Source organism: Oryx dammah, unplaced genomic scaffold (genome assembly GCF_014754425.2).
Source record: "Oryx dammah isolate SB20612 unplaced genomic scaffold, SCBI_Odam_1.1 HiC_scaffold_10, whole genome shotgun sequence".
In the NCBI taxonomy this organism is placed as follows: Eukaryota; Metazoa; Chordata; class Mammalia; order Artiodactyla; family Bovidae; genus Oryx; species Oryx dammah.
Genome location: NW_024070194.1, coordinates 45173289 through 45198551, shown reverse-complemented (window position 1 = coordinate 45198551; position 25263 = coordinate 45173289). Strand labels below are relative to the sequence as shown.

Sequence of the window (25263 nt, the reverse complement as noted above, 5' to 3'; positions counted from 1 at the left end):
TGAGAAGAGAGGCCAGGACAGTGCCAGGCAACTACCCCACCACCTCAAAGCTGGGCTGCAGCCTCGGCGCACTGGGCCTGTTTCCCCCAGAATCACTCCACAGACAGGAGAGCATGGATTATTTTATTGGATGCTTTATAAAAAGTCCAAGCACACACATTCTGTGCCCCCACCAGGAAGGGAGGGGGTTCACATTAGTTGTTCTTATACCCTCAAGATAAGCCTCTCCCCACAAATATTTGTATCCCAGCTACAAAAATGGAGTTGCAAAGGGTATATATAAAGATATGGTCTTTTTCTTGCTCTTGTTATAGGTACAAACAGCTGAAGGTGACTACCGATCTGTGAGTAAGAAAGGGGAAAATCACTTAACAAAGGGATGGAATGTCTGTTACCTGCAACGAGTAGCTGACTCATCTGCCATTGACAGGTACCTACCCTAAACTACAGGGACGCGGGCACATGAAACTTGAGATGACATGTGCGGGGCCCCTGCTGATTACACTCGCTCCAGAAGGCACGTGATTCCACACCCCTTCTTCATTACTACAAATTAGAGAAGAACCCAGTACTTAAGATTCTACCCACTGAGGTATTAATTGCATCAAGATTAGTTATGTCCAAGGAGCATGCAATAGAAATATTTTTAAACCAACATGGTTAAGTGTTAAGATCTTTAGAAATCAAAATATGTATTCACATAATTTTAAACTGAAGTCAAGATAAATCAAATCAATCTTCTGTGGTAATGATTTGAGTGCAAGTGATGCTGGCTTTCTTCACGTTCAGTCCTTCACTCAGTTGTTCTTGAACAGGTCGATGCAGCTTTGCAGGAGGGACACGTTGTTCTGAAAGAAAGGAATCCAGTGAATGCTCCAGACCTCCCACCTCCAAGTCACCTGAGCTCAGGCCTCAGCCCCACGGACGTCTGGGCTGGTGCTTGTTTTTCATACAGTGACACCTGAGCCACAAGTCCCCTCGCCCTGTCCACTACCCTCAGCACCCTCACCCCACGCCCACCCCAGGTCTGTTCCCACTGTAGCCACGCCAACCACACTCATGTGGTTGAACCTAACTACACACGACATAAATGAGAGGTCAACGGCCTTGGAAAGACTGGATAAAAAGTTGCTAAAAATCAGTTGTGGGTGAGATTACAAATGATAAATATTTACATAGGACTTGGCAGGATATGTTTTACAAAGTTCTCACTTTAAAGGAATTCAAATAACTTAGAATACTCAGAACATTATGTATAAATGACACACAGACGATACTTTAAAACTCAATTTAGAAGGTCAGATATGGTAGGACTTAAAGAACCAAGTGAGGAAACATCTCTGTTGTGGTCAAAATAAAGGAATTCAACACACCACAAATGTCCAGTCTCCCTGCTTTAACCAGTGCAGATGACCCAACCGCCCTGGACCAGACAGCACCCTCGGGGGTCAGGATCAGCTGCACCCAGGAACCACCCAAAGAGCTTTGGGGGAGGGCACAAAAACCCTGAAGAGCTCGAGCAGGACTCTAACGTGCTCCAGCCCTGAGAACCACTGCTCTCCATCTCTTCTGGGCTAAATTATCCTTCACACATTACATATATAAGGACATTTTTCTTCCTTTTTAAACCAAAAAGGAATTAGTAACAGAAGTCTAAAGTTAGCAAATTGGCAAATTTAAGCTTGCAATTACTATGATGGCTGCTTACAAATTACTAGGACAAGCCCTCCACAGCACGGCCCACAGGGCGTCAGGAGGGAAGCAGGGTAACTGCCACCAAGAATGCTCTTCTCACAAAGCAGCTTTTCATCAAGACTACATTTCAGATTTCTGGTTTGCAGTAGAAAAAACACTCCATCAAGTGGCTCCCATCCACCCACAGGGGAGTAAGACCACAAAGCCAGCCCCAACTTTATGACGATATTAGAATAGTGAATTGGAAGTTAATTTGAAAAACACCCTCCAAAGCTGACTCGTGTGAAGATAAGACTTACCCTGGCATGCTTTATTTCCAGTTCAGACATTTCAATTAGATTCTTCCTGAACGCTGCCACTCTCTTCCGTTTGAAATTGATTAGCTCTACAAAACAATGTTTACCAAGAAAAACTGAGCAATTTCAGTCTTTAATTTCCATACCTCATTTTCACAAACAAAATGATCTCCAGAGCTCTGGTTCCCACCACACCTCACCTTTCACTTCTCTCTGCCATCGGAACACACACCTGACATGGAAACCGTCCCTGAGCACCTGGGGTTCCCTGAGCTGAGCTGCTTGGCCTTTTCCCTCCAGGATGCAGTGTGTGTGGCGAGTGGGTGGGGAGGGGGCCACACTGACTTGCAGCAAGGGTCTTTTTATGGGTTTTTTAAACTTCCTTTGATCAAATCCCCCTTAGCCTTAGGGGATGCTGAGGGTCTGAGAAGCAAACTCTCGCTCTCAAACCTTATCTACACAGCACCGAGTAGAAAAGAAAATGTCATGTTAAGAGCCACGTAAAAACTCAGAAACATATACTGATGTTAATGACAGTAGTTCAGATGTTATCAGGCTGGTTATGCAGGATGTCATAATAAGCTCTCCTCCTTCCCTCCAGGACCAGACAGAACTCAAGAGACACCCATCCGTCTCCCAGGACGCCTGCCCACCGTGCTGTGCTTGTTCAACAGCTCCCATCTAGTCAGCTACAACTTTAGAGCCTCAACCTAGGGCCATGAGGCTAAGAGCCACTCGTCTTGGTACCCTACAGAACACTGCACTTTTACAGGCAGTACACCCAGGCTTATCAAATGCCATCAGCACAGACCTTCTGAAACAGAGTTTGGCCTAAATTGGCACCATTTTAAGAAAACACAAAAATTATCAAAGCCACTGACTCTGGTCTATATAATTACCTGAGATTTCAATGCAGTAGCTTTGAAGTGTCCTTTTTCCTTATACATTTAAATTAGCTATTTTTTTTCTTTTAAAGCCAGAAATTTACTTTAAGTACAGGGCACTGAGGAGGAGGTGCCTCTCCAAAAGAAACCCCAAGGGCAGCTGCATGGGCGTGTCCACAGGCCATGAGCAGAGATTCTGCAGAGGAGCCCAGTCCCTCCCAGGGACGGCCCCATGGTCCTGGCCAGACTCAGCCAAAACAAAGGAGCAGAACCCTCCAGATCCACAGAGGAGGGGAACGTTCTGAAAGAACAGTCTTATGATGAGATATGGATTTTACACGGAAACCTAGAGTTTTGAAAGGGGAGGGTGTCTTGAGGATGAATCAAGTACACAATCCACCATAACACACATTCACATTCTGTAAGACCAGTCTTCAACTTTTGCTCTGCTATGTTCTACGGCCCCTAAGAGCTTCACAGTAGTGAGATCCCCTATGGAAAAGACTACCTATTACACTCATGTTTAATGGAAATGGTATGCCATCTCCCAATAAAGTTATAAAACTATGTTTTATCTTCTTACTTTTGACACGTGGAATCTAAGTTTCCTGACCAGGGACTGAACTTGTGCCCCCTGCATTAGAAGTGTGGCATCTTAACCACTGGGTCACCAGGGAAGTCCTAAATTATTTTAAAAAGCCCATTATCCAGGAATGGTAGAGGGCAAGAAAGAACCCTGGAGATGGACCAGAACTGAGTCACTATTATGGACCCATGATCTCTGAGGAGTAGTTGTGTATGTACACACCCTAACACTTCCTCACTGTCAGTGGAAGGGTCTAGGAGAAGCAGCACCCCAGAAGCAATGGGCACACAGAGTACTCAATATGGGCTCCTGGAAGAAGTGGTGATTTTCAGGGCTGGAGCAGGAAAAGTCTAAGACTAAAACAGAGTATCTAAACGCTCAAAAATACTGGGGTGTCATAGGACACGTAGCTTAAAGGCATGCCCACGGGCTCACTCTGGACAATATAAACACCAAAATAGCTTAATACACTGTAAAATTTGAAAACTTCTGGAAAATAGGAATCCAGAATTCTAGTAAAAATGATTTTAAAAAAGTAAGGGAGAGAAGGGAAAACCTGTGCTAATAAAGGATAGACAGCACTGAAGGCTGGCCTGGAAAGGAGGGCTGGAGTGCAGGAGAGAGAACTGCCTCTGGCCACATCCAGGGAGGAAGAGCGATGCCTGGCCTCACAGTCTCCTATAGTCTGTTCATCAGCGGCTCGTAGGGAAAAAAAAGTCAAGTACACAGTGGACAAACCCCTGACGGTGTCATCAACACAGATATGAGGGGATGATGGACTCAACATATCCTCAAATGTGATGCCCTCGAAAGGACACAATTACACAGCATCCAGAACTCAATCGTGAGGAGATAGACCAAACAAAAGTCAGGGACATCTATTAATGTTTGTAAAAAGCAACCAGTCTTCCAAAAGACAAATGTGATTTAAAACAAACAAACCAAAAAACCAAACTAAACTTGAGATGTGTTCCTTCCAGATTAAGGGAGATTTTAGAGTGAAAACTAAATGCAACCCACATTGGTAACTGTATTGCAGAAACATAGCCAAGTTTTTACAGATAAAATGACTAAGGATATAACTTAATCTCAAACAGTTAAAAAAAAACCACCCGGATATGTTTATAAAATTACACAAGTAGGAACTCATGAACGTGTGCAGGTGACACAGAGGATGTGTGCGCATCCTCTGCACCATTTGGACAACTTCTCTCTGTAAACTTTTAAAATTGTTTCCCAATACAAAGTGAAAGGAGGGACTTTCCTGGAGGTCCAGTGAGTTAAGAATCAGCACTGCAATGGTGGGGCTATGAGTTGGATCCCTGGTCAGGAACAAGGATCCCATGTGCCGAGGAGCAACGAAGCCAGCCAGCGTGCCACAACTGGAGTCCATGCACAGCAACGAAATTATCTCACATCCTGCAATGACGATCTGACAGAGCCAATAAAAATATTTTTAAAAAAGAAAGCAAAAAGACAGAAGCAGCCTCACTCACCTTCTTTTGCAGATTCAGAGAGCTGTTCAAACTTCTGGCAGCACTCCTGCTGGTGTGTCTCGGCCAGCCTGACATCTTTGCTCTTTAACCGGGCCTTATCCAGCGCTTTATTTGAATTCTCATAGTCGATGAGGGCTTTGGTGCGTCGGTATAAGAGATCCTAGAAGGCAAATCGACAGACATGATACATGGTAGTTAAACCTATACTGAAAAATCTCTAGAACAGAACAGGAAGACCATCTAAAGCCTCTAAGAACCAGACAAGTACCTTGGTTTACTGCCTGAAAGGTCAGACGGCAGCCACCTCATGTACTTCCACCCCTTAAGATCTCAACATGAGGCAGGGAAGGGCAATTAATTAATGCAATGTTGAGTCTTCCCAGACTTCTCTACGTGCATCAAGAGAAGGAACCAAACAGTGATGACTACAGGGTTATTTCCCAAAAGAAAACATGTCAAAAGACTAATTGCGTAAAATAAAACTAAACTATGGGGAAAAGAATTTCTACTTCCTGATGACCTTTCCCCATTAGCTTAAAATTTTATGCTGCCTAATTTAGTACATTTCATATAAAAATCATATCAACAACCTCAGATATGCAGATAATAATACCACTCTAATGGCAGAAAGTGAAGAGTAACTAAAGAGTCTCTTGATAAGGGTGAAAGAAAGGGAAAAAGTTAGCTTAAAACTCATTCAAAAAAAAAAAAAAAAAAGATCATGGCATCCGGTTCCCAGAACTTCATGGCAAATAGATGGGGAAAAAGTGGAAACACTGACAAACTTTGTTTTCTTGGGCTCCAAAATCACTAGACATGACTGCAGCCACAAAATTAAAACATACTTGCTCCGTGGAAGAAAAGCTATAATGAACTTAGCATATTAAAAAAAAAAGAGACACCACTTTGCCATGGTTTTTCCAGTAGTCATGTACAGATTTGAGATTTGGACCATAAAGAAAGCTGAGAGCCAAACAATTGATACTAACTGTGGCACTGGAGAAGACTCTTGAGAGTCCCGTGGACAGCAAGGAGATTAAACCAGTCAATTCTAAAGGAAGTCAACCCTGAACAGTCACTGGAAGGATTGATGCTGAAGCTCCAATACCCTGGCCACCTGATACAGACAGCCAACTCAATGGAAAAGACCCCAATGCTGGAAAAGACTGGGGACAGAAGGGGGCAACAGAGGACAGATGGTTGGATAGCATCACTGATTCAATGGACATGAGTTTGAGCAACAGACGAATATGAGAGTGAAGGACAGAAAAACCTGGTGTGCTGCAGTTCATGGGGTTGCAAAGAGCTGGACATGACTTAAGTGACTGAAAGATAATGATGACATAAAAATAATTTAAATATGTCATTAGGACAGTGTAGACAGTGAAGAATGCGTGTTCCATTCCCATGTCACTCTGCTTACACTTCACCTTGCTTTTGGTTAACCAATGCTTCACGACTCAAAGGATGCAGTGACAACTTCAATAAAAGATAAATCCCAAAGCCCTTCCTGCCTCAGAAAGAGCCCCTTAGGTGTATGTCCACTTATGTCCCTATCCAGCAGCATATTAACTCCCCCAACTCTTATCTGTCTGTATTAACTCCCCAAACACTTACTGGCTCCAGGCCCCTGAAGAACATGCACTAAGGACTTGGTATCACACCTAAGAAGGCATGTCACTGAGAAGATCTCAATCAAAGATGGACCTGGGAGACACACGCACCCTCAGAATAGAACGAAGGAACTGAGAGACTAACTTCCACAAACACCTGAGGCACAGAAGACCCAGCCTGACCTCCCCTCCCGAGCAGTGAGCGCCCAGCCAATGAGCGTCTGCTCAGGACCAGCGCCCTCATGCCAATGACATGCCTTCCCAGACTCTTTGTCTTTGCACTCCTTGGCCCAAAATACAGCCCACTCCAGACTTTCAATGCAATCTCCTGTGGCTTCCCATGCGGCATGCAATTCCTCTGCTCTTCCTGAATAAACTGGCGCTTGCCTCAGTTTACTTCTTTACTTAGGGTGACATCACTTACATGAATGATCCTAACAAAGTCCCATCTCCCTTCATTTCTAACCCAGAGAATGCACTTGCCTCACCAGGCCCTGTTTGGGAGGAGCGCTCACCTTGGCAGCCTCTATGTTGAGCATGTAGTATCGCAGGAGCTCTGTCAGCTTCAAGTCTTCATCTGAGGAGACTCGACTCTCCACTTTCTGTTAAACAACAAAACAAAACAAAGGCCACCGTCATCTAAGCAGGAATCTACAGACTATAAAATGTATACTATGAAGAACAGTGTAAAAATCCTTACCCTAAGTTTTTCAAACAGTTCAGCCACCTTCAACAGGTACCTGCAAATAGACACAATTCTGACTTAAGGTCTTAAATATACTACCACCCACTAGACCAAGCCTAGTAGAACAGTCATTCCATGGTAACAGCTGGGCAGTGGCTCCAGGACCCAGCCCCACCCTGCCTGGACCCTAGAATCCAGATGCTCAAGCCCCTGATATAGATAATACATGCATACCCTCTTATATATGTTAAATCATCTTTAGATTACTTCCTGTGCCTGATAAAATGTAAATGGATGCAAACAGTTTTAAGTACAACGTAAAGTGCTATGCAAATAGTGGCTGATGTGCAGCAAATTCAAGTTTCGCTTTTTGGAACTTTCTAAAAAATATTTTTCTATCTGCAGTTTCTTCTAGTTTGCAGATGCAGAACCCATGGATATGGAGGGGGCCAACTGTACCATCTCATACCAGAAATAACCTGAATCAGAGACACTGAAAAACCTCACTCAGTGACAACTCCAAATCAAATTAATCAAACCAACCGGTGGTTCAGGTGATAGAAATCTGCCTGCCAACACAGGAGACAACCCCTGGTCTGGGAGGATTCCACATGCTGTGAAAGGGAAACCAAGCCCGTGTGCCACAACTACTGAGGCTGCATGCCTAGAGCCCTGAGCTCCACAAGTCCATGCACCATAATGAGAACAGCCCCAGAGCAGTCCAAGATTAACTTAAAAAAAACCATGAAAACAGACACACATACGTCTGACAGCAATCAACTCCTTGACAACAGTTACCACACTTGGTATAGAAGTGCCCTGAATTCCCTATAGATGGCTTAGAAGTACTCCTGTTTGGATGGTGTATAGAATGCATCCTGGAGACCATCCACCCTCGATGGGCTTGTACTCAAGACAGAACTGAACTATGCAGCCCTTATCCATTATACTCTTAATTGCACAACAGTTTTCAATTAGGGGATGAGAGAAAATGTCTCCCAACAAAAACTTACTTCTTGATGACTGTAGGTTCCTCTAAAGCCAGGCTATGCAAGCAGGCTGCGGTGTGGATATAATCATCTGCGACATCTGTGGGAACAAGGACAGCCCTTTCATGTGAACAGAGCTGGCACTTGAGCAGAGGTATGGGGCTAGTGGGTGAGTGCACTCACTTTTATGAGATCTGGTCATCCTGTCAGCCTTTGCACAGGAATCCTTTATCCTGTTGTAATAGTTGATGAGGAAAGTCTTCTCTTGCTCAAAAAAATCATCTACCTCCTAAAAGGGAAGGAAAAAAAGTTTCAAAGAAGCAAACCTTCTACATAAGAATATATATTTTATATTTTAAAAATAAGCTCGGGCCTAAGAAGTTTAACCTCTAAGGACCACGGAAATTTAAATTAACATCTCACACCAGGGATTAGCGAAAAGTGAAAGGCTGGCAAGAAACATCGAGAGAACCATTTTGAAGAGCCATTTAGCACAGCCCAGTAAACCTTGCTGACCTCCAGCAGCAATTCCACTAAAGTGGTGGTCCGGCTAGGGGGGTTGCTACCTTGCCTCAGATACCTGCATTTCTGAAACATAGCCTGGGATGCAATACTGGCATCTGGGGGGCACTGACCAGGGATGCCGAACACCCCTACTACAGACAGGTATCAGCACACCATCACCACCACCCAGAGACAGCCCAAGAGCTTCCAAACTTCTGACAAGGCCTGTGTTACCCACATCCTAGTCTCCTTACTCAAGACCACAAGTGGCAAAGTCAGACACCAGACAGTAACTGAGGAACAAAGAAATAAATTATACCTAGGATGCTACTGAGAAAATTGGACATCTACTTATGTTCCAGAACAGCACAGTCCAAAAGAAATAAGGTGAGCCAAACATGCCACTTAGAACTTTCTACTTAGTAGCCAGATTATAAAAAGAAACAGGTAAAATTACTTCTCATATTTTGTTTTCTTCATTACCAAAGGCCTACAAATCCAGTGTGTAAACAAAACAGAAACCTCTGTCCCTTAATTACACCAGGGCACCGCACTGGTCAGGTGCTCAGCTCCACACAAGGCTGGGGCTGCAGGGACGCGCAGCTGTGGAGAGCAGCACCAAAGACTGGCCACGAAGCTTATGTTCTTAAGGATAACGGAGTGTCGCTTCCTTACAGAAAAGGAGACAACAAAAACTGAAGCGTGAGGCTCTTATCCCTTCTCCTGGAAAAGAACAGGTATTTTGGGAAAACGAGCCAATGTTCAGTAAGTTGATAAAAATAACCAAAACTTGAAAATATTTCCATTTTGAGAAGCTAATACCATTTGTTTCACAAATACCTATTCTGAAGAAAGAAAAGTTCACTTATTCACACAAAGAGAATTTTTTTAAACAGCTAGAAGCCACTTACTTTAACTCCTGAAAAAAGAACTTCATCAGCACTTTTCACCACACTTTTAAAAAAGCCACCAAACATCTCTTTAGTATTTTTTCGCCTGACACTTAGCTGAAAAGAAATTCAAAATAGTTAATGGTACATATATTTTCCATCAAGTTCTGAACACATCTATAGTAACTGTTCACTAGTATAAGCACATCCAAGACACCTTAAACCCCATTGTAACCGCATCTAAAATATCAAGCAAAACAACTAAACCTAAGGACAGGTGATAATTCTATGATTCAGGAGGTATTCTGAAAAACTATCCACGCGTCAAGTCTTGTGTGTGCGTGCTCAGTCATGTCTGACTCTTTTCGACCCCATGGACTATAGCCCACCAGGTTCCCCTGTCCATGGAATTTTCCCAGCAAGATACTTAAGTGGGCTACCATCTTCTACTCTGGGGGATCTTCCTGGCCCAAGGATTGAACCAGAGTCTCTTGCACATTCTATGACTCCAGAAATACTTTCAAAAACTATCTAGGCATCAAGTCTTGGTGCCCTTAAATTCTGGGCAGAATTGTTATGCTATTATTCATTGGTTAGAAAACTATGAGGAAATTTGTAAGTCAGTGCTTGCCTCATATAAATAAAGATAAAGAATGTATCATTTTAAGGCAACCATGTGTCTCCTTTCAATGAAAAAAACAAATGTGGATCAACTTTCAAATAACTCCAAAATTAACTGAAAGGGAAAAGGGAAATCCAACTTTGAAAGTCAGTTTTTCAGAAACTTTTTTTTGTACATTGCCAATTAGATTGTGGAAATGGAATTAAAATGACTTACATCTTGATCATATTCCAAGAACACGTGGAAGTTGCGGTCCTTACTGAGAACAGGGTGGGCAGAGAGCCGCTGGAGAAAGACTTCGTGTGAAGACACCGTCTTCTTGAAGACAGCAAGGTACTCCCTGCAACACAAGGCACACGGTGCCGCTCAGCCCACCGCCCAGCACTACTCCCGGGCGCCAGGGCACTCCCCCACAGTCACACACACCACCTGAACTGGCCCCAAGCAGCCTGGCGTAATGCAGCATCCAGCTAGGTAATGAGGCAGCTCTAATTTGGGAATTTGTGGAATAGCCGTGGAAGGGGATGGAGCCGGCAATGGCAGCCCACTGCAGCACTCTCGCCTGGAGAATCCCAGGGATGGGGGAGCCTGGTAGGCTGCAGTCCATGGGGTCGTTAAGAGTTGGACACAACTGAAGCTATATGACTGAGAGACTTCACTTTCACGCATTGGAGAAGGAAATGGCAACCCACTGCAGTGCTCTCACCTGGAGAATCCCAGGGACGGAGCAGCCTAGTGGGCTGCCGTCTATGGGGTCGCACAGAGTTGGACACGACTGAAGCGACTTAGCAGCAGCAGCATGGAAAGGGAAGTGGCATAACCAGAGTTGATGGACACATCTGTCAAGCCCAAACCCACGTGCAATCACAGCACACAACAATGGCTTCTTTAAAACCAGGACAGTCCTTTAGTTCTGCAGCCATGTACACAGCCATGAGTCTAACAAAGCTGGGAACTATCAGAAATTACAAAGTGGCTTTATCTCAACCTACACACTCTACGCTCAACAGCAGGAGACCAAGTCTCCAAGTTTGGTGCTCTATCCTCAGAGCTGCCCGTGCAGGCCTGGCAGAGTGTAAGCCCAGGCCTAGCTCACCTGGGCCTGTGGCAGCATATTGGCAAGAACTGCTGAAACGGATCCCAATGAATAGGAGACAGGCAAGACGAAGGAGCAAGACGATAGTTCGTGCAAACCTCCAACTATGGTATAAAGAATCCATTTTTGTTTCAAAGAATTACAATCAGATTAAAGTAAGCTTCTTGCAGACCTGGACTTCTTTCAAGCCATCAATGTAGCCATTGTTAGAATGCTTCCTTGTTAACAGCACTTGCTACAATCTAATTTCAACTGTATTTCCAGTAAACAAACATCAGGGAAGAAAGCTTTTGTACATTACAGTCTAAAGTTTAGTTCTTCACTTTGCCAGACCAACATTCCATGACTAGCATTGTTTACAAAGAGAAAAATTAGTCTATCCAATATCACCAGGTGGTTCAGTTGCTAAGTCGTGTCCAACTCTTGCAACCCCATGGACTGTATGTAGCCTGCCAGGCCTCCTCTGTCCGTGGGATCCTCCAGGCAAGAATACTGGCGTCGGCTGCCATTTCCTTCTCCAAGTATCATCAGGGAATCACCTAGAGACCAGGCCCCCATACCCCCATGCAACTCATTGACAGCAGCCATGTCATTCATTAACTGCTACACTTGAAAACCTTAGCTGGCAGATTCTCTTTGCTGTACAACGTCATTTTTCTCCTCAGAAGACAGGGCCCCATCAAGGAAAATCACTTACGCTTCTAGCTCTTGCTTCATCTTGGCAAATTCTTCTTTTGTCATTGACCCTTCACCCTCTCCCAGCTTCTGCATCTTCTCTCGAGGGCCATCGAAGTCAGGCTTGGTCGGCGCCGGCGGGATCTGCAGGCAAGGTACTGACTTCTGAGCACCCTCACAGCCCACCCCTCACCCCAAAGGAGGCGGGGGAAGCGGGGCTCTCTGAAAGTCAACTGTGCTTTCTCTTACCCTCGTTCCTTTTGGCCATTTAAAAAAGAAGGGTCCTCCCTACAACTGGGCACTCACTTTGACATCTGTTCGGTTAACAACAATTTATAAGGCAAACTGTATATCCTGCTGCAACTATCTAATTGATATATTACAACCAAGGCTAAAATAAAACCAATGAAGAAGCACCATCCAGGTAATAACCTCTGCACTTACAAGTAATTTTTTTTATTCCAGGACAAAAGATTCTAATTTTGCATGAGCATTCTTAAAAGCTTCAGTACTGATTTTGTTTTAACTATTTGGCCAGATTCTTGGCCTGGCAGGTCAAGCCACATTTCTCTGTTGTTTAAAATCAGCTCTCTTTCTGTAGCCAGGCATCAACTCTCCACAGCTGAGCACAAAGACAACTGCCTTCTCAGTAGACTACACACACCAACCACCACCACCACCAGGAATCAATTCAACTCGATGGCTGAAAGGAAATGCCACACCCAAAAGTAGACAAGACTTTACACCACTAAACTGCTTACCCTGTTAGACTGTAGACTATAAAACTGTGCTTCTAACATTGTTTTCACTTACTTTAGACTTTACCAGTAACAGCTAACATATACTCTAGTTGACAGATGAACTCGGGCTACTTTCACACCCATTATACAAAGTGGGTAAATCTCTCAAAACAAAATGAATACCAAGGTATTAGAAACTGGCTTCGATAATTATCTGATTATTCAAAATGCACTTACAATAAGCCCAGCATAGTCTGTAGTTTCAATAAGAGTGTCATGTAGCCACACAAAGTCTTCATGTTGCCTTGTAACAGAAAACTCTGGGCTCTGAAACGTGGGCAGTGTGGTCTGTAAAGAAAAAACCAAGTGACAGTTAACTACCAATTTCCCAAACAAGTGGTTTGGGTTTCATGCAGTGCACAATGGGGAAAATGCACAATAAATCATCTGGTTTTTAAGAGATCTAATAAAGAACAAAGTGGCAACACATGACCTCCCTACCACTAGGAAAGTCAGAGCTAAGATTCAATGTGTTCTTCAAAGAATTCTAGTCACACAGCTCCACCTTTCAGCTTGACTCAAGACACATATACGCACACTGCCTCCTGAGGAACAGGTATGCTAATCACACACCAGGGCAGCAGAGAAACCCATGAGGGAGAGGACCTCAGGGACACACATGTGCTGGGGGAGGCACCCGCCAAGAGTTCTCGCTCCAAGCGTCCCGCCTCAGACTGTGCCTATGCCATTTTATCTAGACCTATACCTCAGTCCCTCACCTGTAAGATGGCCATCAGAAAAAATCATAATGGAAATCATGTCCAGAAAATCATGTCCATGTAACCCCTTTAAAACAGTGCCTGGCGTAAGACAAGCACTGAGTACACTTGACTAGCATGGAAGGAGAAAGGCTAAAAATGTTCCTGAAAGGGCTCTGAGAAGTTAAACTTTCTGTCATTTTCAGACTGGCATAGTGCTTTTGTCAAATTAGAAACCTGGAGGAGAATTAACACAACACGGTAAATCAGTTACACTTGAAAATGAAATTTTTAAAATTTGGAGAAAAAGTCTTGAATCATAACAGGTTTAAGTGATGGCCAAGAACTGAGCAAAGATGGGAAAAGCAAGCACTTGCCACGCATGCAAATTAGAAACAAAGGTGGAGCTGTGCAGGACTGATGTGTTTCCCAGGCAGAACACAAGCCACACTCACACCAGCAGAGTGGGCCCAAGGCTCCTCCACAGTGCATAGAGCTGTAACAGGAGCAGGTATCTGATGAGTGAGGAGGGGCCTCACTCAGGAGTGCTACCCTTCAGCATTACTTCAGCTCACGCCCACTGTAGCACAGATGTAACCTGGCAGTTTTCACTACTGAAGTCATTCTGTCACTTACCTTGGTGTGCACTGTAAATTTGACTTTATCTCTCTCACTGAGTGCATCAGGTATGTCAATCTGAAGCGAGGGATCAACATTCAGGTCCACTGACACAGATCTCAGCTGAAATACATTTTTTAGCTATTAGTCTCAAGTCCACTTTAGTACTAAAAAGCATCCATCCAAAAATGGGGAGCTAGTAATAACTTTTAGTAATCTATCCATGACCATTTAGAACAAAGTCAGTTGAGGTATCTATTTGCAACTGTGGGGACAACTGCTCTTAAGTGCGTGGGTGCATCCAGTGAATTCCTATAATCTAAAAAAAGCAACTATGTGATTCTCATATCATGTACATTACATACTTTGTATGAAAAATACATTTAACCAAATACTTAAAGAACTGTACTAAGAAGGCTTCAAATAGATAAAAATGAAATCGTGAACTTCCTACATACATGCCCAAATTACAAAAACATTCAAGAGGTATTAAAAGTTAGAGGCTGGGATAACCTAGAGACAGAAGGTACAAAAAACAGTCATGTGGTGTGAGATCTTGGATGGAGAAAGAAATCCACTCCAGAATGGATCTATGTATATTCAGGGACTGTCTCAAGGAGATGAGAGATCTAGAACAGGAGATGAGCTGTAAAAACCAACAAAGGCATAAACTATCAGAATTCCACTGTGATTACATATAAATAAAGCAGAAGGGTGAGCACTATCATGGAAACAAAAATAACTTATTTTTGTGAGCTAGAAATTCAAGAGGAAAATAATACTCAACTCCAATTTTACCAGTTTTAAAAGAATTCTTTAAAGAAGTGTATTTTTTGGGAAAAAGTGGCTAAATGGTTTCTCTTAGAAAAAAAATTCCTACTGAATCTAAAATATGGTAAATTCTTTCATTCTTAAGACAGATAGGCTGACAGTGGATCTGAAGGCCTGTCAGATGAGAAATTGCATCGATTAAGCATCTCATCCCTCCCCAGGCCCACAACTGTAAGCTAGAACTGAAGGGAGGCTGCCGGGACATTCTGGGTTACTGAAAACAGGAAGATGGAAATGCCAAGTGGACCTAAGAAGATGAGGGAACAGGGAATCCCAAGTATTTCCCTCTGAATTCTTTTCTTCAAAATAAAACCACCAAAGACAGAAAAGTTGGTTCCATCAGGTATAAAAAGATCAAATATATTTTCTAAAAATGTATGGGATTACTTCTTACTTCTTTGAAGTATCTCAGGAAGAGTCAGTACGTCCTGTTTTTCTTCAGCACTGTGACTAAGAAAAAAATTTTGATTGCAATAGCCAGAGTTAGCCTTATAACAACAGCTTTCCTAGCCGGAAGAACTAAGCCTCATGTTCTTGCCACCAGAACTTGATTTTAACATCAGGTATTTGTGAGACCACAACATACGTAACAGTTCGTGCCATGTCAACCTAAACATGTATTTCAAATAAATTTTTGATGACAACTATTAAATATTTGCTTGTTTGGCTTAATTTTCACATGTCCATTTATAAAATCTCTGCAAACAAAGATAAACCTTCAAGGTCAGGGATACTTCATTTCATCAGAGCTGTGACTCTGGCTCTTGACACGTTTCTGATAAAACCTCCCTCCTGATAATTCATGACTGGGCAAATACAGTATTCAGACAGACCTCAACACACACACAACTCACAACAGTCTGACTGCAGAAAGTACTGGCCACCCGCCTGATCTTAACGTTTCTATGTGTCAGAATCGGTACATGAATAAAGCTGGTCTGGTTAATGGTGGAAAGAAAGGGCAGACCCGGGGCCAGGACTAAGGAGCATTTTCCTGAGCTCAGCAACAAGGGTCACGTTTCCTGAGACTCTGCTGCCTCAAGAGGTCACAAATCCTGGCTTCCTCTCAATTTCTGAACATGCTGACAATTCCATCTAAGTGCCAAGCCCCGTAAGCCAGCAAGCACCACCAGCACTGCCTCTGGAATTAGGGGTGGAGCACCCAGGCGGATGTACATGGGCTCATCACAGCAGGAATCAAAGCTGCAATGGGCTTCACAGGTGGACACTGAGATCGGCCCTGTTCCCACACCTCCAACCACACAGGCAACCCCAGACTTTTCACTGTTTTCCTGTCTTCCTTTCTGGTCAGCAAAGCCATTTCATTTTTTACTGTGAGATAGTGTGATAAGGCAGAGAAGGCAATGGCACCCCACTCCAGTACTTTGCCTGGAAAATCCCATGGATGGAGGAGCCTGGTAGGCTGCAGAGTCGGACACGACTGAAGTGACTTAGCAGTAGCAGCAGCAGCAGTATGATAAGGACACAAAGTTAACAAAGCCCATTCGAGGTTGGAAAGACCGCACCTTAACAAGACATCAAGTACCCAGCTTCTTAATCTCACCCCTTAACATTATATAATACCCTTCTCCCACAAACAAAGCAATCCTCAATTTAAAAAAATCTCACAACAGATAACATGAAAAGTTTGCATTTGGGCCTTAAGGAACTGTCTGAAAAGTTAGGTGCAAAATTCTGAGTATGCAAACCCTCACCAATTCAAAAACCGCCCCTATTCACAAGTCAAAGGAACTTCCTTGTACTGTAGCTCTCCAGACAAGGAAGAGATAAATCACAGAGGAGTAAAAAGTTGCAAAATGTTTCAAGCTTCTAAGTCAGCACTGTATCCTCACTCCGGAAGTATCTGGTGTGACTAAAAGCTCAGCACTCCTTTTTCTGATCCATCAACAGAACCAACACCCCACAGTCCCATGCCACAGTACCTCCTAAATACATAAACCAATGGGGTGGAGGGTACAGGAGCAGGTGGCACACCTCCACACAAAGCCCCTCTCACCACCTGTTCCCTAGTTTCAGCAAGCATCCCCAAGCTGCCTCAGCCCCTCCGGCCGCTGTGTGAAGGGAGGCTTTAGAACCAAGTCTAACCTTAGGCATGTTAATTTTGCTTCTCATCCCCTTAAGCCACTTGTGAGAACCAAATTTAAAACATATTTACTCTATGTGGAAGGCAAGTTGTAAAGGACTACAGTGATCTTTGAGAGAAGAACAGGGAGTAAACAAGCATTTCTTCACTTGGAAAACAAAATTTTAACTGTTTTAAGAAATCTGGGGGGCCTCCCTAATGGTCCAGTAGTTACCAGTTGGTGCTTCCACTATGGGGTGTGCAGATTTGCTCCCTGGTCAGGGAATCAAGATTTCACATGCCTCATGACCCCCCAGAAAGGGAATCTGAATGCATGATAAGAGAACTTGCAAAGGAGAAAACTAAAACCAAACCGCTGTGCACTGCCTCACCTAGTCATCAGAGCTGGGCACCTGACACTGCCCAAAGGACGGCCTGTAGAGTTCTGAGCTGCCGGGACACTTAGGTCCGGGTCTCACACCCGACTCACTTGATACAAGGCCAAGTTAACACCATCTGCAAGACCCCCTCTTCAAAAGGTGAAGCGGTTCAGAGATGGCAAAGAGAACACTTCTGTGGCTGGACAACACACAGAGCTAGATTCAGAACCTTCGATGGAAGATAAAGTATAATAAACGTTACCACTGGGTACCGACTCCAGTTTACACTACTGCCATATGGCCAAATGACCCAAAAAATGTGAAGAAGAAACCATCTCCACAGTGACTCTCATCTGCTAGAATGGGGTCTAGCTGAACATTACTTAAATCTAACCAGTTCTGTATACATGCAAGAAATATGCCAGCCCCGGTATTTCCAGCTTAACGTGAATGTTACAGGGATTGCCACAGGCAGAGGAAAAGCCTGCCTTCCACATTTAAGTGCCTCTCCCTTCTCTAGTCCCAGAGCAGAAAGCACCCAGGCAGCACGGGCTACACCAGGTTCTTCCCATCAAACTGATACTCTCTGAAGGATGTTCCTTTGCTATCCCTTCACCTGACTGCCTAACATACCGAAGACCCCTACTGGGGACAGGACCAAAACCACAGATAACCCATGTAAGCAGCATGGAGCCATTATTTCAGTTGGAAAGGGAGGGATGCCATGCCGAGTCCAATACACTTTAGTAAGGAAATAAATCCCAAAACGCTCTGCTGCAGAAAATCCAAATTACTGGATTTGCAGCAATTTCTGAAAGCAGACTCACATGAGGCAGATTTATGAGACATACATTGCTGTTACTGTTTCAGCTCACAGGAAGGAAGTGTTCCGTAAGAAATTCTAGTATCACATCTATCTTTCTCTGAATTTCTCTTTATGGTTCAAGTTCTTCTGCCCTGAAGCTAACTGAAACCTGTCTGTGTTCTATGCCAGCTCACCCCTAGAGCACCAGTACAGGAAAAACTGAACTATGAGCAACACAAGAGCTCTGCCCTTCCAGGTAGCACTGTATCTGTGGTTTATTTCCTCCCTCCACTACTGTCTCTCCCCTCCCTGTAATTCCAGCCCTGCCAATATTGTACCTCAGTCTTCATGGAACACAGAACCAAAGACTTCGAGAAGATCTGTCTACTCACAAACGTAACAGCTATGGAAAGTCACTTAATTAAAAACTAGGTAAAGAGCTGCAGCAAGTGATCAGATTTCCACCACTCATCTTGGTGAGATGAGCCCACAGGGACCCATCCCTGCTGACACCAGCCATTCTTACCAGTAGTCCACCAACACACAAGCCGTCCACAGTAGAACACAGCAGACTGCAGGGCATTTGGCAACCACGTAACCCAGAGTTCCTAGAACAGGAACCCAGGCTTGGAAGAAGGTCAGTGCAGCACACTCAGCGAATGGATAAACTGAATCATCATTTCACAAGGCTGCAAGCCCATGAGCTAGTCAGATGCCAAGATGGAACCAAAAAGAGATTAAGATGAATCATTGGCTAAAATGAAATTCATTGAGAAATCCATCTAATTACAAGATATCTGGATTATTTTCAAGAGTTCACAAGGTGAAAGGCTGAACTACAAGACCTATAAACATCTCCTAGCACAGAAATTCTATTGAGAATCAACATACCACTGCTACAGAGGATGTAGGTGCCACACACGTGTGGACACACACGCGCGCGCACGCGCACGCACACACACACACACTCACAGACTAGTTTCCTCCTTTCACAGCTGCTGCTGCTAAGTCACTCCAGTCGTGTGCGACCCCAAAGACAGCAGCCCACCAGGCTTCCCAATCCCTGGGTTTCTCCAGGCAAGAACACTGGAGTGGGTTGCCATTTCCTTCTCCAAAGCATGAAAGCAAAAAGTGAAAGTGAAGTCGTTCAGTCGTGTCCGACCCTCAGCGACCCCTTGGACTGCAGCCCACCAGGCTCCTCCGTCCATGGGATTTTCCAGGCAAGAGTACCGGAGTGGCTAAAACCCTTCATCTACTGCTTCCCTGATAGCTCAACTGGTAAAGCACCCGCCTGCAATGCAGGAGACCCCGGTTCAATTCCTGAGTTGGGAAGATCCCCTGGAGAAGGGACAGGCTACCTACTGCAGTATTCTTGGCTTCCCTGGTGGCTCGGCTGGCAAACAATCTGACTGCAATGTGGGAGAGCCGGGTTGGATCCCTGGGTTGGGAAGATCCCCTGGAGAAGGGACAGGCAGAATACTGCAGTATTCTGGCTTGGAGAACGACATGGACTGTATAGTCCATGGGGTCACAAAGAGTCTGACACAACTAAATGACCTTCACGTCACCTACTATTTGATCTCATGAAGTCTCCCTACCAAAAGTTCCCACTCTATCAAGTCCACAACTCTTTACAAAGCAGTCTTACTTTATGTTCAACCCAAGATTAAAGAGAAAAATTTGAGAAAAAAAATTTACCTTTACCACCAACAAAGATTACTCAGCAACATGGACAGAGCTGCCTGAGCTTAGCATTGTGTCGTCTGAGTTTGAGACACAAAAGGCAAAAGAGAGAAGAGAAGGCTGCCTGTTCCTGGTGGAATTCTTGTATTTAGGTAAAGGTACCACATTTCCCAGATCTTTCAGATGTATTTTAATTTCATTTTATCACTCACCAGCTACCCGGCACCCCCCAGCACACATGCGAGCTTTCTGTGTCCTGCTCTTGAGGATAAGGCTGGCAACACTTGCATTTGTGCCCCATACCATGGGCACTATAACTAGACACAAGGGCTTGTGGAGCTACCCCTCAGAAACAAGTAAACCATAAACTCTTCTGACAGAAAACACGTACCACAGGTTAACATAAGCAACTATTGAGAAAACTAGCTTTCTCTCCAGACCATGTATCAGTGTCTGAACAATTTACACCAAACGTGTAAAAAGAAAGAGGGGAAGTCAAGCCAAGAACCCAATGTCTGTACTGAAGGTCAGTTGTTCTTGCACCTTCACTCTTACCTATGTATTTATGTTTTGCCTTTGGGGTACGAGACAGTTGAGAAATTTCACTTTCCCCTTTTAGAGGGGGGAAATCTCTTAAGAGTTACTCCGTGGGGACTTCCTGATGGTACAGTGACTGAGACTGCGCTACCCAGTGCTGGGAGGCGTAGGTTTGATCTCTGGTCAGGGAGCTGGGCAGCTAAAATACATAATCGTGTGTGTATGTGTGGGTTTTTTTTAAGAAGTAACTCAATGGCTAGTTAGAAAACATACAGGTGTTGGGGGTGAAGTATCCTGTTCGGGGTGGGGGTTGAAGGAGCAAGTTTCTCACAGTAATGTAAAGATACTTCTCAATTTAGACCCACAGAAAACAAATCTGCTATTCATGCAAGACAAGCTGTCCCACCATCCCTTCCCTCTATAAAGCTGGGTTCACTGAAAGGTTGCTTCCGTAAATACTACCTAACTTCACTGCCTGTGCCTGTCACCACCGGTCAATGGTACTGTATACTAATTTCCTCAAGCAATCAGGACAAGAGAGAGCAACATATTTAAAAAGCAGGCTTTTAAACCACGTTCTACCCGGCAGCACAGTCTCAGTCAACTTCAATTCTGCCCACACCACTTTGGCATCGGAGCCTCAGGTTTCCACTGTCCAAAGTGGCCAGTGAACTGCAACACGGTAAGTGCAGCAGCCTTTGTAACCCTCCACTACCCAGAACCCTTCAGCATCTTTTGATCAGGTTCCTCAATACTGGGTGAAGGCTAATTCTATTAATGTCAAAGACACTCAACAATGCTTATGTTTTATGCTATTTCTTTAGAATTTCTCAAACATCTAAAAAGCCTAGAAACAAATTGGCACATTAAAGATTAGCCTCTAACATAAGCTGACCTACCCCACCATACCATCTTAGAAAGTCTAAACTGGTGATTCTCAACCAAGACATTTGACAATGTCTGCATTTATTTTTGACGGCCACTAAGGAAGCCCAAAATGTCTGTCAGCAGTGCTCAGATGGCATCCCACTCCAGTACTCTTGCCTGGAAAATCCCATGGATGGAGGAGCCTGGTGGGCTGCAGTCCATGGGGTCGCTAGGAGTCGGACATGACTGAGCAACTTCACTTTCACTTTCACGCACTGGAGAAGGAAATGGCAACCCACTCCAGTGTTCTTGCCTGGAGAATCCCAGGGATGGGGGAGCCTGGTGGGCTGCCGTCTATGGGGTCGAACAAGAGTCGGACACGACTGAAGCGACTTAGCAGCAGCAGCTACATTATTAGATCTTAGTCTTACTAGGTCTCATACCAAAGGAGAACTTAGATCTCAGAATACAAAAAAATTCTCGCATAATCTCCCTGGGCCATTTCTTCCCACAGCAGATCAAGTGGGCAGATCGTGATCTGTCACAGTAATATTCACAAAGGGAGATCTTAAGACACTCTGTGCAAGTTGCTGATCCAGAACTAAGGCGTGGGCAACTCTGAGAAGTCATACTTCTCGAATTTAAAGTCATGCCATAAACACAGTGGAAATTTTCAGCCCATAAAAGAATCAGTTACTCTGGACTTTGCAGTATTGGTGAAAATTCAGGTTGTCCCTGTAATGTTATAGGGCACTCCATCCAGGCTGGTAGAGTGGTGTTCCCTACAGACAACTTCAACATGTGTTAACTGTTACAAACCAGAGCAGCAGCAGGTAAAACATTAATGACTAGCTCTGAAAAGGAAAACACCATCCAAAGCCTAGGTAACCAACTAGTGAAAAGTTAAGGTGAAAGTAACAAGGCTAGGCTGCGGTGGGGAGTGGGCTTCCAAAGCTTCTGTGTACACTGGCACATTGACTTCAGCTCACTCAAGAGAGTCAAAAAATACCCCAGGAGACAATCAGGACCCACACTCCATTTGCCACAGGTTGGCGAGACTCACAGGATCACAACAGCCACACACTGAGTGTGTGGGTGGGAACCTAAGTGTGATGTTTAAAGGACCTTGAGGTGAACAGGAGACCTGGAGAATATGCAAATGATTGGAGGCCTGAATAAATATCTCAGGGGAACAAGGTTCTGCATAACCCATAATGGTTAGGTTTTTCCCCCTAACCATTAAAAACTACAGACACCTTAGGATGTTGATACAGCCAGTGTTTGTTGGGGCGGGGGTGGGGGGTGGGGCGCTCAGTACTGCACTAATTTATCTTGGAATGATCCTAATGGTATCAAATTTTAGTTAACTGTTTCAGGGGCTAGATTTGGCAAAACTTTACTTTTCTAAACTTAAGGACCATAACACAATCTTTCCCATCCATCAGTACAGGATTACTTAAAAACCAAATTAATCATGCAACTGCTTTCTGGGCAAGGGGACAAATCAACACTGTCAGCTCAAACAGAAACCACTAAATGGAAGAACCAGGCTACTGGACACAAGCCAATTCTCCTGTTTTGTGAGCCAAAAAAAGTTCTGCAGACGGATTAAAAATCCTCGAGATAAACTATGCTCCCTGACTTATTAGTGGGGCCAACCTTGAAGAACCCCTATCCTCATGGAAATCCCTAAGCAGACAATCGGAAAGTTTAAACTTCTAATATTTTCAGCAAAAAACCAAAACTTTTCAGTTAACTAAAAAGCTATATTACAGCAATGTAACTGTCTGCCCAAGATCTGTCCGCCTGTTATTTCACTCTTGTCCCATTTGGAACTCCCTTTTTTTGGTGAACATTAAAAACCATTTTATTGTTGGTTTCTTAAAAACCTCAGAGCTCAGTTGGTAAAGAATCTGCCTGCAATGTGGGAGACCTGGGTTCGAACCCTGGGTTGGGAAGAGCCCCTGGAGAAGGGAAAGTCTATCCACTCCAGTATTCTGGCCTGGAGAATTCCATGAACTATACAGTCCATGGGGTAGAAGAGTCAAACAAGCCTGAACTTTCACTTCAAAAACCATCTTAATCCACATCACAGGACCAGTATCTGAGATGAGAAAGAAAAATGAAGCTGTGTTAAGAGTAACATTTAAGTTTCCTATTTCCTTACTTCTCCAATTAAAAAAATCCGGGCAATAATTCTATATAGTCCTTTCCTGTAGTCACTAAAACCAGAAGAAAGTAACCTTCACAATCCTGTCCTGCTGGAGGGTCAGAGGGTGGTGAAGGTGCTTAAAACCAAGCAGGGCTATACAATACTAACAAACAGAAAGGTCGACTGAAGTTTTAAACAGCAGTGTAAAACTAATTATGGGTCGAAAAAGGAGATGCAAGGTGGGGGATATCAAAATTTCTATTCGGTCATCTAAACTTCTAGACAGAAAAGTACCTTTGGAATCGTCTAACAAAAGTCTTCTCAAGTTCCCACTTCCGGCGTTAGGGAGGGAAAAAAATTCTTTCAGCTTTGAAAGAAATAAAAACACCCCCAACGAAAACGCTCTCCTCACACTTTCAGTAACTAACCCAGCAGCCGTACAACCATCACCTACTAGATGAAAAGGTCTGTCCAAAGACCTGTGGACCAAAAAACGTGCTTTGGTTTCTAAAGCGATGACTTTCAGACTAAATCTGAGAACACTTCGAGTTTCTAGATTACCATTTTTCGATTTTCTGTTAGAAAAAATTTTCTGTTGACGGTTCTGCACAAACCGCGGTGGCTCACACCAACCCCTGTATTCTCCAAAGTAGCTGGCCAAAACAGCACCAATAAAAGCGAGGACCTAACTCGATCTCTAATTGGCTACGGTGACACGCATTTATTGCACTGGTTACCTTTTAGATCTCCAGATACGAGTGGCAGGGAAGGATAATTTAACATCCACACACGTGTAAAGGGCGAAAAGTTCAGCTATTTGAGAACCTCATAAAATGACCCAAGTCCCGCAGCGGCGCACTGAGCGCTTAGTGAAGTTGCAGGGCACACGGGTCCGACTTCGGCCTGGGCGGAATTTACCCAGAATTTCTGAAAAGGTGGGGGCGGTTCGGAGCTCCGTTGCACCGTGCAAAGTGGGTCTCACGTGCACCGCCGGGCTCCCCGAGGGAAAGCTGTGTACCACACAGGCGCAGCGTGCGCCCTCAGCCCAGAGCGCCCCGGACCACGCGGAGGGAGGGCGGCGGGGTCCCCTGGGGGCCCGCGAAAGAAGCATGGGGCCCAGAGGTCCGGTGGGGCCTCCCGGCCCGGAGCCCGACCGCGGCCAGGGCCTCACCTTACTGCGGTCCTCCTCCTGCTGCTGCAACACCTCGGGAACCGCGGCCATGGCGACGCGGATCTCGAGCGGGGCCGCCTGGGTGTACGAGGAGAGAAAAGGCTGGGCCGCCGCCACCGCCGGGGCGCCTCTCAGGAGAAGGGGCGGCCGCGGCCCCGCCTCCGCCAGCCTCCCTGCCCGACGGCGGCGGGAAGCCTCGAGATTCCGCCACCGTCCCAGCAGCCCCGGGAAAGGCGAGCGGCGCCCCCACGTGCTCCCCCAGGGCGGCCTCCCCCGTCCCCGCTGCCGTCCATCTTGGAGCCGGGCAAAGAAGCGACGCGGGGGCCTACCCTCGCTCCGGGCCACCCGGAAGCCGCCAACCACAGGGCCGCCCTGGGGACGCGGAAGCCCAGGAACTCTAGTAGCGAGGCACGTCTCAAGAAAGGGCGCACGCAGCTGTGCCGGGGGAATTTATTACTCAGCCAGAGCCCAAGATGGCGACGAGCTCTGACGTCACGAGACCTCGCGAGAGAGAAATGGCGTGATTTGGAGGCACCCGCGCTCCAGCCGGAGGGAGCGTTTCCCCACTGAACGCCGGAGAATGGACGAAGCTGGGGGACCAGGGATA

General features: G+C 45.0%; 1 protein-coding gene and 1 non-coding gene across 3 annotated transcripts; both read right to left on the bottom strand.

Annotated features, from left to right (window-relative positions):
- Positions 1-110: 110 nt before the first annotated feature.
- On the bottom strand, positions 111-25179 carry SNX5 (sorting nexin 5). Of its 2 annotated transcripts, none has more exons than XM_040247998.1 (14): positions 24986-25179; positions 24657-24734; positions 14166-14270; positions 13009-13119; positions 12054-12175; positions 10477-10600; positions 9660-9755; positions 8428-8533; positions 8269-8344; positions 7271-7310; positions 7086-7172; positions 4958-5117; positions 1995-2080; positions 111-848 (listed from the first exon to the last, which is right to left on the bottom strand). In XM_040247998.1, exons 2-14 carry the CDS (start codon positions 24705-24707, stop codon positions 798-800), a joined length of 1215 nt encoding a protein of 404 aa, XP_040103932.1. In that variant the 5' UTR covers positions 24708-24734; positions 24986-25179; the 3' UTR covers positions 111-797. The 2 variants fall into 2 exon arrangements, with proteins under 2 accessions (XP_040103932.1, XP_040103931.1); XM_040247997.1 differs by lacking the exons at positions 24657-24734; positions 24986-25179 and adding exons at positions 15373-15428; positions 17552-17725.
- Positions 18696-18931, bottom strand: LOC120869604. The gene has a single exon (XR_005722574.1). It is a non-coding gene; the product is annotated as a small nucleolar RNA SNORD17 (small nucleolar RNA).
- Positions 25180-25263: the final 84 nt, after the last annotated feature.

Coding starts and splice junctions, on each gene's coding strand:
- SNX5 (XM_040247998.1), bottom strand. CDS start 24,707: ATGGCCGCGGTTCCCGAGGTGTTGCAGCAGCAGGAGGAGGACCGCAGT. Junction 2,081..4,957: donor CTCTGAATCTGCAAAAGAAG/GTGAGTGAGGCT, acceptor ATTGTTTTGTAG/AGCTAATCAATTTCAAACGG. Junction 849..1,994: donor TGGAAATAAAGCATGCCAGG/GTAAGTCTTATC, acceptor CCTTTCTTTCAG/AACAACGTGTCCCTCCTGCA.